The 13,929-nt window shown below is 45.4% G+C and overlaps 1 protein-coding gene across 1 annotated transcript in view; it reads left to right on the top strand.

Moving 5' to 3' along the window:
* The first annotated feature begins 5,993 nt into the window (after window positions 1–5,993).
* The window catches only part of nfatc1 (nuclear factor of activated T cells 1), a 44,742-nt gene continuing 36,806 nt past the window's right edge, over window positions 5,994–13,929 (top strand). Inside the window, exons 1-3 of the mRNA XM_083768274.1 lie at window positions 5,994–6,390; window positions 7,930–8,989; window positions 9,684–9,843. Of these exons, the coding sequence (XP_083624400.1) occupies window positions 6,372–6,390; window positions 7,930–8,989; window positions 9,684–9,843 (1,239 nt within the window). The 5' untranslated portion in view covers window positions 5,994–6,371. The remainder of the gene's footprint in view (window positions 6,391–7,929; window positions 8,990–9,683; window positions 9,844–13,929) is intronic.

Here is a 13,929-nt window from a genome sequence, read left to right as displayed (position 1 = left end):
GGGGACAAAAGCTGTATATAGGAGGAAAAAATAAATGAATAAATATATATATATATATATATATATATATATATATATATATATAAATGAATGCACCAAGTGTCTGTCTGTGTGTAATCCACATAACTTGAGAACCGTTAGCCCTGCACCGACTTCAAATTCGACACACGAGTTCCACGGGATCCGCACATAATTCCGACGGAGCATTAGTCCGACATGCTGACATGCGCTGCTCCCGTGCTTGTGGTTATTGTTAGGTTACGGTTTGAGGTAGGTTGTTGTTTGTCGGACCAATGACTAGTTTGAACTAAGTACTGCACCCCCTGAGCATCCAGGTGGTGAGGAACGCGGGTGCATTGCCCGGTGTCGGAAAAAAAAGCCTCTGCCCGGGATCTGGACCGGGCCCCTACCCAGCGTCCATATATGGAGCTGGCCTGTTCTGACCTCACAACACTCCATATTTGGGCATGCCTGAGCAGCCTGACACAGAACTCCACAAGCTGTCCTGTTCTGACATCCCAACACTCCATATTTGGGCATGGCTGACACATAACTCCACAAGCTGGCCTGTTCTGACATCCCAACACTCCATATTTGGGCATGCCTGACACAGAACTCCACAAGCTGGCCTGTTCTGACATCCCAACACTCCATATTTGGGCATGGCTGACACATAACTCCACAAGCTGGCCTGTTCTGACATCCCAACACTCCATATTTGGGCATGACTGACACAGAACTCCACAAGCTGGCCTGTTCTGACATCCCAACACTCCATATTTGGGCATGGCTGACACAGAACTCCATATATAGGAATAAAGGGACACAGATACAGAAATCTGACGTCGGGCATAAAAGGGACACAGTCATAATATCTGGGTGGGGCATGCATTTCCAACTTGCATCATTCCAAGTAACCTAGTGCCCAACGGGCACCGCCATAGAGGCCTCACGGGCACCTCTCTATATATAACTTTTACAAAAACAAAAACAGTTCTTATATGCTGCTTTCACTTGGGAGCCCTACCATTATGATATCTTGTTACCAAATGTAGATGGTAGCCCAATGGCCTACAGTATCTGTTATGATATGCCTTGACTGGCATCATGCTGGAGAACAGTTCAGAGAGGTGTTAACTTGCAGGCCCCAGTACAGCAATCTGATTAGGAGAGCATTCTCTGTGTCTTGCAGAATACGTAGGCAGCAAAAGTATGTGTATGTTTGTTTTTTGTTTGCACCTTTGTGTGTGTGTGTGTGTGTGTGTGTGTGTGTGGGGGGGGGGGGGGGGGGGGGGAGGTGATTAGAGGAGATTGTATTTTTAAGTAACTATAAATACAGTATTCTTGCGCCATGTTCAATCCCTGTCCTTGTCCTCCAAATCAAGTTGCATACTGCAAAACATATTTCATTTTATCCACAAAATCATAAGCCTGTTGTTGGTCAGTGTCTGGGTCTGGCCCAGCCCTGATAAGTATAGGCCTCCAGCTGTTTCAGGACTGTTGGAGGGAGAATGTGAGAACTCAGAATCTGGAGAGAGCAGCTCCCTGCGCTCACTCACCCCCCCCCCCCCCCCCCCCCCTCCCCACTGCTGGAGACCGGCTGCCGTAACCTGGCAACAGCTATGCACAACAGGAAACAGACTGGGGGATTCCGTCACAGCGCGCCGGAGAGAAAAAAGGAGAACATTGATGGGAGACAGGAAGGCTGACTGTAGGAGAGGGGAGTGGGTACCTCTCTACCCTGCCCCTCCTTTGCCAGCCCCCCCCCCCCCCCCCCCCGCACTCACACACACGAGCACCCATTGAACCCATGTTAAAATAACATGGTGTTTGGAGCCAGTTTTGCAGTCATTGTACTGTGACAGTGCAGTTCGATGGTGGAGATTCATTTATTATGTTTTGTTACACTGTATCAATTATGTTATACAGCTACAGTGGGCACGTGGAAAGGGATGTATGATGTATGAGTAAACCAAACAACAAAACAAAGAGCTACTGTTATTTTTCCAGTTTCATTCCAGTTTATTTTTCCAAAACAAACAGATGATTCAGCAATGGGCAAGCCAAACATTTGTGTTGGTCATGTCACTGTTTTTCTTTTGTGAATAACTCAATATTGTCCAATGTTCCATCATGCTTTTTGTTCAGACACAAATAAAGGCCATGCACCCGATTCGGGTGTAAGAGCCGCAGAAAGAAAAGTGATCCGACGTCTTTTCCACAGCATTGTGGCCAAACCACATAATGGACTACCGTCTACCAGTCGAGGTGAGTAGGACCACCCCCCCCCCCCCCCCCCACACACCACCTCCTGGAGGTGATGATGCACAACATTCATGATACACCGAAAGACGTTCATGTATCCTGTGATTAAGTCAAATCAATTTTAGCGTGTTAACTGGGTCCGGCCTGTGGCAGGCAGCTAGAGAGGGATGATTGATTACATGGATTATGATAAGGCCAGAGAACATGGTACAGTTGTCTCAGGCTGTAATAGAGTTGAGCACATGGCACGCATGAGTTAGAGGCTCAATTTTCACTGGGACTGCCCCCATGCCAAAAATATGTGTATATGCGTACGTATGAAGCTTTGGATGAAGTTAACAGCTAATGGCATCTGTTAAGTTATGTTAGCGTGACGTCACTGAACTTTACTCTTAGTCTTGATCCGCTTCTGATGAACACACTTACGCTGACCACCACATGTTAAGTTGTTGTACACTGAGGGCTTGAATTTAAGCATTTATACAGTGGCCTTCAAAATTATTGTGTATATTAAATCTCTATTTACTTAGTCTCTTTACGTCGTCCTCAGACGAGCCCTCCATCAGCGTATGCAGTCATCTCGGTTCTCCATACATCTGGCCAGCTCATTTGTGCTTTCTGCACCAGCATTTTTCTTTAGTACGTCCACGTAGGTAGGTGTGGGACGTCCTCTTGATCGATGCCCGTGTGTTGGTTCCTAATTCCCACAGTACAAGCTTTTTGGCCGGGAGCTCTTGGTGTCAGTGGCAGTGGCCAGCTAGTCTCATCCTCCTTACTGCTATCTTCTCTGTTACACTTGGTAATGCCCCGTACAGACGCTTGTTGGTGATGTGCTCGTCCCTGTTGATGTTAAGTACCACACGTAGCATTCTGGTGTAGCACCCGTCCAGAGATTTCTGTAGAGCTTGTGTTAGTGTCCAGCATTCATAGCCATAGAGGAGGATGGACTCCATGGTATCAGAGAAGAAACTGATCTTGATGTGTCGGGAGGTTGGATTTTCCACACACTGGTCATACCATTAAGAGCTCTCCAGGCAAGTGCCTTCCTCACTTTAAGGTCCTTCTCTGTGGAGTCAACCCATGTGCCCAGGTATTTTTTTAGGACAGTACCCTCTATTGTTGTTAGGGGCAGATGTTCTTGGGAGATGTTATAGGTTATGACCTCAGTCTCCTTCGCATTTAGCCTGAGGCCAACTTTAGCGCACTCCAACTCCACTCTGGTCAGGAGAGCCTTCACCTTTTATGCTGTGGATGGACTAAACTACTGTTATCAGGGTCTTCTTGATTAAGAGAGCTTTCAATGGTCCTCCCTGTATAAATTAAGGTTAAATAATGAATGATAGAGATAACAATTAGAGGAAAATAATAATTAAAAAAAACAACACTGCAAATTGTATGATTCAATGCCAGAGCTTACATGTGCACCCACTTCATCAGCCTCTGGTGATTTATGTCCTGTCTTGTGTTTACATTATCAAAACAGGACACTATCATTGTTTTTAATTATCTGCAGCACTTTTTTGGTTGTGCTTCCGGAACCATCCTATCCAGCTGTAGTGGACTGTTACCAAGGTTACCAAGGTGTCCACTAATTAACAACAGACCCGGGGTGGAAAAACTATGGAGTCCAAGTGCTGGCCCTGACGTAGAAGAGGGCTGAGCGTCAATCAACAACAGCAGTGCTATTTATTAACTGCAGACGGGGGGGAAGTGTTTACTGCAGCACATGTTTCAGTTACACATAGCTGCAGAGAGCAGCAATGCCCGCCTTCACCCGGCACCACCTCGCCCCCCCTAGCCCCCAAGTGACAGATTTCCATGATGTCAAAGAAATGAGTGTGGCTCTTTAAAATAATGGGGGATGTGCTGTGCCCCATGATGAAGCAGACAGCTAGGGTTCCACAAGTGCCATCACTGAGTTGAAAAGAGATCCAGATGAGAGAAGAGGAAGTATTGCATTGGATGTGGAGTTGGACAATGGAGAGTGGAACCCTAAATGATTATCCCTGCTGTACATCACTGACATTGTCCCAAAGAGACAGATATTTGAAAAACCCAACTTGTGTTTCGTTTTGTTTTTCGGCATGAATTGTTATAAGATATAAGAAATGCCATTATTATTATTTATTTTTTATAGTTACCATAATTACTTACACTGACTTCCTACGCTTTTTCCCAACTGAGAGCTCTATATCTTAAAGTAAGAAAGGGTCTAATACCGGCGTGGAGAGATTAGTTTGGGATGGACATACTGTACACACCCTCTTATTGTCTCGTGGGAGCGACACTGTAAGAATTAAGCTTGGCTAGTAAGTGTGACCTATTATATATATATATATACAGTAGTGAGTATCTTTTCAACCAGGGAAAACAAATATATTTTCTGGAAACACACCACTGTTGATATGACTGTAAAAAAAAAAGGGAAGTAGTGACATTACACATTACAAGCAGTCGGGTCTTTGAACACATGTCAATGAGAATGGCATGGCACTTCAGCACCAATGGGGGGGGGGGGGTGCTGATAAGATGCCATAGTGTTGTAGTGCAGATTCCTCCCACCTCCATGGATGGACACACTTCCAGAGATCCACCATGTGACTGCTGTCATCACAGAAACCACAGCCTCGCTGCCGGCACCCAAATGTCCAGGCCAGCCAAAGATAGCAGCGACGGTCCTGCCTCGGATTTGTATACGCCGAGAAGCACAAGACAAGGATGCTACCACAGCGAGAAGCCTATGGAAAATCTCTATGAAGATTCTCAGTTCACCGTGTCAAATGACTGGGTATAGGTCTTTACTTTTATAGAGCCATCCTATGCATTTACGGATAATGATGTGTTCTGTTGCCCAGGCACAGACATGCAGACTGTCAAAGGGAAGTGGAAAAGCAATTATTTGCCTTTGCAATAATTTAGAAATCCTGTGGAACGCCCCTATATGAACGTTTTTATGTTTTAGGATGCAGGTTATCCAGGTTGTGACAGCTAACATACTATTATGTTGGGACATGTTTGGCGTCAAGGGCCAGGGCACCTGCTTGGGTTTTTTGCTACAAAAGCAGAAAAACCATCTGTTGTAATTAGTTGACAACTGTTTGCATCAAAAGCTCTTGATCGGGGAGATTCTTCTCGCAGTATGTTATGCTGTGTTCTGTCATGCAATGACAGCTTTGGCCTTGCACATATAGCGCCAAAGCGAGCAAATACATGAAAGGTGTGGAAAGGATAGATTAATGGAGAACAAACTTCAAGAGATTTAAATAGCAGTGGTTGTTTATTGTTATGATTTGTTACCTCTCAAATGACTTCTATGCTTTACAAGCGGTGCCATCCCAATGTGCTGTTCTGCTATTTATAACATTTAGAAAATATAGCCTAATAAGAAATCCATCCAGGCTAGCTGAAGCTGCAGTTCCTGCTGCATAAATATGTTTTACCATTATACTTGCAAGACCTGATTCTCCTGTGCTGTGGACGGCAATGATGCGACTTTTATGCACGTTGTAGGCTACAGGCTTATCGCCTGCTACCTTTGATAATTGGCCTTGTCTACAGCTGGAAACCCCATGTGTGAGAGAATCTCTCCAGTCTCTACTAGCACATCTGCTTGTAGGCTGTACGTGGACGAACGCGTCATTGCTAGAGGGGCGGGGCTACTGAGGTGATCCCCGGGTTTATAAGCGCAGAAGTCCTCTCTGTGTCGAAGCAGTGCGTCACACGCCCAGAGCAGCCAGGATTCCCTATCAGTGTGGTATTAACACACGGACGGACACAAATATTAAACTAAGGGCATCCATCCGTGAGCATCTCGGGCATGATCTTATATTCCGCGTGTTCTGATTTATCTGAAACCACGTCTCATTTTTTTAACACTTTTTTTAAATAACGCGCATCGATGTAACATTTCTTTTATAGGCTGATCATTTTAAGTTTAATCAAGCGATTTCTTGTTCGAACTCTACGGAGGTAGCCTACGCTGAAAGAAGATCAACTGCAACAGCTGGACAATAGCCCCCTTTATGGATAAGCGATCTTGCCCATCTGCTACTTTACTCAAAGTTTGATTCCTTTAATTAATACGTATTCGTGGTATTACAACGGAAATGAAAGCTGCTGAAGAGGGTGAGTGTGATTTACCATTGGGTCCCTACTGTCTGTCTTCTATTCGCACAATTCAGTCAGTCATCAACCAGGGATCTGGGTAGTGAATAAGAACGCATCTCATCCAATCTCACATGACATTATTACATTACACAGAATGTGTTACTTTTATAAATGCAATGTTGCTCTAATTTTAGAGAAATTCTTAACAGCTGGCTTCTTTTTGAAGTCTGTTCGACTTTCATACATTTCATATAAACAGTAAATCATGATGAAGTCGTTATTAAAGCAACTACGTGTGCCCCTCTCTGGTGATTTAGGCAATGTAGGCGTGTTTGGACTGTTGACTCTTCTCGTGACTGGATGGGCTGTTAGAATCCAGTCTTTGCTACTATAAAATAAATTATGTATTCCATGAAAACTGTTGGATAGTTATCCAATGGGAGTCTGTCCTTTACCTGTTGGAACTGGATAATCTCCAGTCCTCTGAAGAGCAACAACCCAAGTGATCTATTTTTAGAATACAGACATTGCAATGCCACTGTGTCACACCACAATGTTAAATGTGGACATAATTTTCCTTTTTATTACAAGGAGTCATATGGTGCAGCACTGATGTCATCGTCTTTACGGTTGGGCCCCTAATTCATTTTAATTGGCCTCAGACAGGGAGCTGTGGTAGCTGTAGGCTGTCTGTCTGCCTGCCCAATAGCAGTCTCATAGTAGCTCTCTCATCAATATCACTGTACTGGGTTGCTCAGCCCCATGTATGCAAACCACAGCCTCCCGTTCACATGCAGTAGGCTACTCCCCTGCTTCTATATCCCTTATGTGTATGACTATGACCTCAGCCTCTGCCACAGATTTTGAAGGCAAGGCTGAGTTTCATGTAGCCTACTTCATAACTACAGTAGCCTATATGGGGTGGGGGGGTTAGTAGTTGGCCAATTAACTTTGCTGAGCTGGGTAGCATGCACCTTTTTGGCATGCAAACAAACAAGGTGTGCCTCCTGCATTTACTTTTGAGGGACTGATGGAAAGCTGAAAGTACAAAGGAGCCAACAAAAGCACTTAGAGTTTTTATCGTGTTATATAGACTAGAGCATCATGTATGTTCGATGGCATAAATTACGTGGCGTGTGGAATATGGTCTTTCCTGGTTATTTGTAGATATGGTTTTAGAATGTTGGTTATTTTTCACTAATTTGTGTCTCACCTTTCTTCCTTTTGTGGAGGTTGTGTTCTGACTTAAATGCCATGGGGCCACTGTGCTATTATAACTATAGCTGTTTGGGGAAAACCCATAGCTGATGGTTTGAGGTCTATGGTTTTACTCTCATTTAGAAACAGAAATGTGCATGCCTTCTACATCACTACATCACTGGTTAGCCAAGAGAGCTGGAGCTAGTTCCAGGCATGCTGTTTCTAATGCCATTATAGGCAACACTGCAACAGCTCCCATGATGCCAATTCTGGCAGCTGTTACAATAAGCCTCTTAAGGGTACCAGTGTGTGTTTGATAATTATTATGATTACAATTTCAATTTGTTTGCTTTTCAGATGCGTATAGCTACACCCCAAATGTCAGTATCTCTCTCCCACTGGGCAACCCTTGTCTACCGTCCCAATACCATGGCCTCCAATCGAGCCCCATTATATCGGTCTCTATCAGCCAGCCAACGAGCTACGAGGCCCAAGAGGCCATGAGAAATTCGGGTTATTACTCATCTCCAATTATCCGTCCAAATGGGGCCCCGGCGTTGGAGAGTCCACGCATCGAGATCACAGCTTATGGGCAGTTTTCAGAGGACGAGGTGGAGGAGAGCAGCCTTCCCATCGGCAAGCGTGTCAACTCTATTGTGACGCTGACCCTGCCCAACGCCGACGGCTACCGAGACCCCAGCTGCCTCAGCCCTGCCAGCAGCGTATCATCCCGCAGCTGTCACTCCGATGCCTCGTCTTATGAATCGGGCTTCTCCTACAACTACGATAACTCTCCGCAGAACTCCCCCTGGCAGTCCCCCTGCGTGTCGCCCAAGGGCTCCACCCTCACGCTACCGGGTGAGGCCTGTGCCAAGGGTGGTTCCCCGCGCCACTCCCCCTCCACCTCGCCGCGTGCGAGCGTGACCGACGACACCTGGATCGGGTCACGTGGCTCCAGCAGGCCCAACTCCCCCTGCGGTGCGAAGAGGAAATACACCTTCAATGGTGGTGGCGTTCCGGCGTCCCACAAGCTCCAATTCCCATACTCCCCCAACCACTCCCCTGGGCTGTCCCCGCAGACCTCCCCACGCCTCAGTGTGACAGAAGAGTCTTGGCTGCCCAACACCAACCAGTACACCAACTCGGCCATACTGGCGGCCATCAATGCCTTGAGTACTGATGGATTGGCTGATCTGGGGGAAGGGGTTCCTACAAAGGCCCGAAAGACTAGCCTAGAACACAACCCCACCCTCAGCCTGAAGGTGGAGCCCAGAGGAGAGGAAATGAGTTCCGCGGAGCCCTGTCAGGATGACCACCCTGCAGCCCGTCTGGCCTTAAAGAAGGAGATCTTCTGTGCTGGGTTCCTAGATGTGCCACAGCATCCATACACATGGTCCAAGCCAAAGCAATATGTCAGGTAAGGAAGTAGTGAGATTTTGAATTAGACAATAACTAGTTGGAACATTTACTATATATCTATATATCTCGTGTTGTGTTTATAGCAGACTCCTCACTCAAATGTGCACTTGCAGTTTGCAAACTCTTGCAAACTCCAACATTTTATTTACCTGCTATAGTGTCAACCCCTTACCCCTGTGTCGGATCGGTGGTTAGACTGGCATATTCACCGATATGACAAATAAGGGCCGATCCGATACTTTTCCCGATACAGTATCGGGACATCTCTAATTATATTATATTATATTCCTTTAGCAACAGCTCAAGGCACAACATTTGTACTTAAAATTATTATGAACAGTATTGTCAACAACTTTTGAGATTTGGCCCCAGATCCAAGCAAGTAATGAGAAATGCAGATCAGCCAAGTACACCAGGTCCAGTGAGATTTGAGCAAAAATGTATTTTTGAAACATTCATATATGGACAGAGAGAGAGAGAGAGAGGAAACACGTTTTTGCATATTTGCAATGCCATGCTTTGCAATAAAACATACAAAACAAAATAATTTGAGCGTATCACAAGGTCCAGTCTATCTGGGCTGTTTTCGCATTCTACACGTTCCACCTTGATAAGCACATCTAAAATAAGCTCTACTCCCCTCTGGTTAAAGGTTGATGGGATGCATGTGTTTATTTCCTTCTTCCTGGTAGCCCATCTCTCCCGGCCCTTGACTGGCAGCTTCCATCCAGCTCGGGGCCATATAGCCTGCAGATCGATGTCCAGCCCAAATCCCACCACCGGGCCCACTATGAGACAGAGGGCAGCAGGGGGGCAGTCAAGGCCACGGCGGGAGGACACCCAGTCATTCAGGTCTGCTAGATTGCTTGGCTTTCCCTCTCGTGATTCGTCTTAACACGCGGTACTGCCATTAGGCCATGCAGGGCCCTCGTTTGGTCGTATCACTGTTAGCTCCATCACTTCTCGCCTTACCACTTTCTCCGTCTTTTTTTTCAACTTTGTGTTAAAATAGATGAGCTGTCATGTGTTTTTTAGATCATGACCTGGCTATGATGCTATTTGAAGATGTCACATTTCTGAATGAAATACCATAAGTATGCTATTAGACAGACTGGTCCACTCAGCCAGTTCCTGTCCAGACATGGGTGACTCAAACTTTTCCATTACGTTCTCAAGTGCTGCACAGACGGTTACAAAGAGAGGTGGTGTGGGCCAGTAAAGCTTAGTCATGAGCTTTTAACCAACTGTACTATATAGCTTGCCTGAAGAGAAAGTATTGAACAACCACCGTTCTGTTTTGGTTTTGAGGTTTCCTAGCCACCCCCCCAACAAACATTAACCTGTCCACACCACTGACCTCCGTCTCAAAATGAATCAAAGAAGCATGAATAATCAAAGAAGCATGAATAATCAGATCAGTGTTCATTTAACCCTGGCAGTGTACAAATGAAACCAAATGGTCCATTTGTATGCTCATTCAGCAGAGTTAAATACACTCACAGGTTTACTGTGAAATCAAGTGGAGTTGTCATTTCTATGACATATCTCGATTCTTTTGCCAATGTTTATTTTTAAGTTGATTTTACAGTACCATTTTACAGTTTATTGTAAAGTAGTTACCAGGTAATAAAATATCAACATATCCCTTTAAGGTCGGACATGTTGAACTGTATGTAGATAGAAGTACTCATCATGGTGCTTTGTGTTTATGGCCACCCGGTGATCTTAACTAAGGAGGCAGGGGTTGCATGAGGACCCAGGAACCCTGAACCCTCTGAACAATCCACGTGTCCATAATCGTAACTACACATCTGTGCTGGGCAGGGACATGTTTTTTGTCCTTGATTAGGTGCTAATTATTTAATGGACGTGCCCCGGCTGAAATAGAGAGAGTGTGTTCTACATTATGTAAACCTCAACCAAACCAACCCAGTTAACCCACCCACCCGCCTGCCTGCCCGCCACCCACCCCCTTCCTTCTTCACCACTTGCGTCCACCTCAAATGCACAGACTTCCCTTTGTTTAGGAAAGTTCCTGTGTGTATGGTTGACATCATCGCGCACCGCGTCCTGCGGAGGCGGAGGTGGGCAGGGGCTGAAAACCACACATGCTTCTGGCAGGCCTCTGATGGAGATGCTGGAAGGAGGGAGGGAGGAACGTCGGACGAACGCAACCCAATCTCCTTTTCTCTGCTTGCTTCCTGATTACATGGTTCACTGTTGCTGCAGCCGCTGCCACTGTGGACATTGATGAGCAAGACGAAAGCCTCTTGTTTGCTTCTCCGAGGCAAACCCAGCCCAAAAACGTTGACAGAGTTTATTTTGGAGGCATCTTGTTCTGTGTGTGGTTTTCTCTCTTTTCTTTCCTTTTCTGCTCTGCTTCGTCCAGCATCCAGCACAGCTAAGCCCCCAGTGTTTTCTGTTCTTTTTCAATGCCATGGCCTCTGCCTCGAGTCTCAATCAACCACACTTTTCGCCATTACGCCAATGGCAGACTGTAGTATGTCCTCTCTGAAGCAGTATGTACTGTCCTCGCCGCGGTTCTGCAGGAGGTTTTCATGCTCTTTTCAATGCCCTCAAGTCAAGTCTGTGAGGTCTTTTTTTTTTGTCTGAAAGGAAATCTTGTGTGCTGAGGAGGACATGAGATTAACCTTTTGGGTTTACAATAACCAATGATATATTTGGACATTAGATGACCCCCCCCAGACTGACCTTGAAGCATCCTATTTTTCAAACTAGTAAGCTGTTTCTTTCATGTGATCCAAAAACATGAACGAGGACTAATTAGTGTGACTAACACTAATTGCGGTACATAAGTTTGCTTTCACACTCTCTACACACAAAGAGAGATATTTAACTTTGTCAATTTGACACCCCAGACAAACGATTAGTAGCACTTTACGTATCCACCCACCTAGACTCTGAGATGGATGATGGTCACAGCATCACGATGAGACGGCGAGTTGTCAATCACAGAAGAAAATAGGTTTTCAAAATAATTGAATTTCCTGTGATTGTCTAAACCTTTGTGGTGTTCATTGAATGGCCAACCCCATGCATATGGTACTCCTATTAAGAAGGTCAAACTAAACATCCAAACGTATTTGAAAATGTTACACAGCAAACTCTGAGAGAGTAGAAATGGACCCATGAGAGTGTATTTGTTGTAGGTGTGGCGTATGTGTGTGATCATCACTTGGAGCAGCGAGGTTATGCGATAGGAATGGAGAGACTGCCCATGCAGTCCTCACTTGGCTCTACTCCTCTTTGGTGCCTTGAGCGGCTGGAGTCTTGGCATTCCTCTAGTGGGTGATAATGTGAACTAGGGAAGGGCGGCTGCAATGCCTCTGTCAAAAAAGCAAGCCTTAAGGAGTAATGACTTACACATAATGGCATTACTGTATGTAAACTGATTACCACAAACTATAATTGGTTTTTAGAAAAGAAACACAGATCCATCGCTATGAGTACAGAAATTGGATAACAGCACTCCTATTCTCGGGTGAAAATAGCAGATGTACAATCTCACAACACGTCGCATTGCGATGTGTTGTGAGCTTGTATTTATATTTGGTGTAGAGGGGACCTAGTATAGAGCTCTGGGGGACCCCGGCCAACTAATGGATTTTAAAGAAATCACATTCATCACACCATTGAATTTAATGTTTTTGGTATTGATTATGTCACGGACTGCAATTGTAAGCGGGTAATTTGCTATCTGTAACGAAATTCATTTATAAAGAAATGTGCTCAACCTTGTGAACAGGCCGCCTCTCACTCCATCAAACACACTCCCTGCTGCCTAAATAAACAGCATTGCTAGGCAGCAACCCATTTCCTTACACAAATATACAGTGCTTTTGCAGGCTCTTAACCCTCAAAGGGATCCTCCTCTAAATCACATGTTGTGCTTCCCCAGTCAAAGCCCTTGTTCATATTTTGGGAGCATTCAGTGCTTTTTATATGTTGGTGAGAAGACAGCAGGCATCATTTATGAATCTTTTGCATTTTACATTTTATATTTTTGGCGTTTCAACTGATGCTCCTATCCAAGGAGTTTTGGAGCGAGTGGTTATGGATTCAGTGTCTTGCTCAAGGACACAGGATTTAACCTGTGATTTTTCAGTTTTGCCTGAATTATACACTGTTGTATGACAGCGTTACGTGCCTGAAACAGCCAAACTAAGCTCACAGTACTGCATCGCAGATGCAACACGCCATGATCAGATCTGCTATTTTTGACGCAATCATACGACAGAGCATACTTCAGGTATTACAGAGCAGTCTCTTTAACTGCGTAGCCATCCTGCCATCCCCGCTTCATAAAATGTGATTTTCTTGGTTATGACTCCTGTCTGTATTTCATTTGACATGCTACGCCGAGTATTCTCCTCCTAATTTCTCACCTGTCAAGCTGTATAGATAACATACATAGCTCCGGGGCAGCGTGTCGGCAGTAGCCGCTGTTCTCAAGTTTCAGATGGTGGGTTTGGGCTCCATGCCGTGGCTCCGCAGTCTGGGTGGTTGAGGTCATCCTGGCAGAGGGCCCTCCTGTCAAGCAACACCTATAGCGATCTGGGAGTTCTTAGAACCGCCGAGCCAAGCCCTCCCCCCAGTTCTGCAGTCAGAGAGCTTTTCTTTCTGAGCACCTCTGCAAACCAAATCATGCATCCTGTCCCGGATCACCTTACTGATAAAAATCAGAGGTGGGAGGTCAGCAACGAGACGTTTCCTTGACCTTGATTAGCTGGGGGCTTTGAGTAATTGACGTGACCTTCTCCTCACTGTAACACTGGCTCGGTCTTGTCAGTGGGCATTGACCGCTTTCGCAAATCACAGAGTTGTTTTGTACTTAAAGGTTCTTTTTCCGTTTTTTTTTGTACTGGTCTGTGGCAGCGCTTGCCCTTGAGATCCAACTACAGTAGGACCAACAGTCAA

The sequence above is a fragment of the Protomyctophum parallelum genome (assembly GCF_964188405.1).
Source record: "Protomyctophum parallelum genome assembly, chromosome: 1".
NCBI classification, from domain to species: Eukaryota; Metazoa; Chordata; class Actinopteri; order Myctophiformes; family Myctophidae; genus Protomyctophum; species Protomyctophum parallelum.
This window is presented reverse-complemented; position numbering and strand designations above follow the sequence as displayed.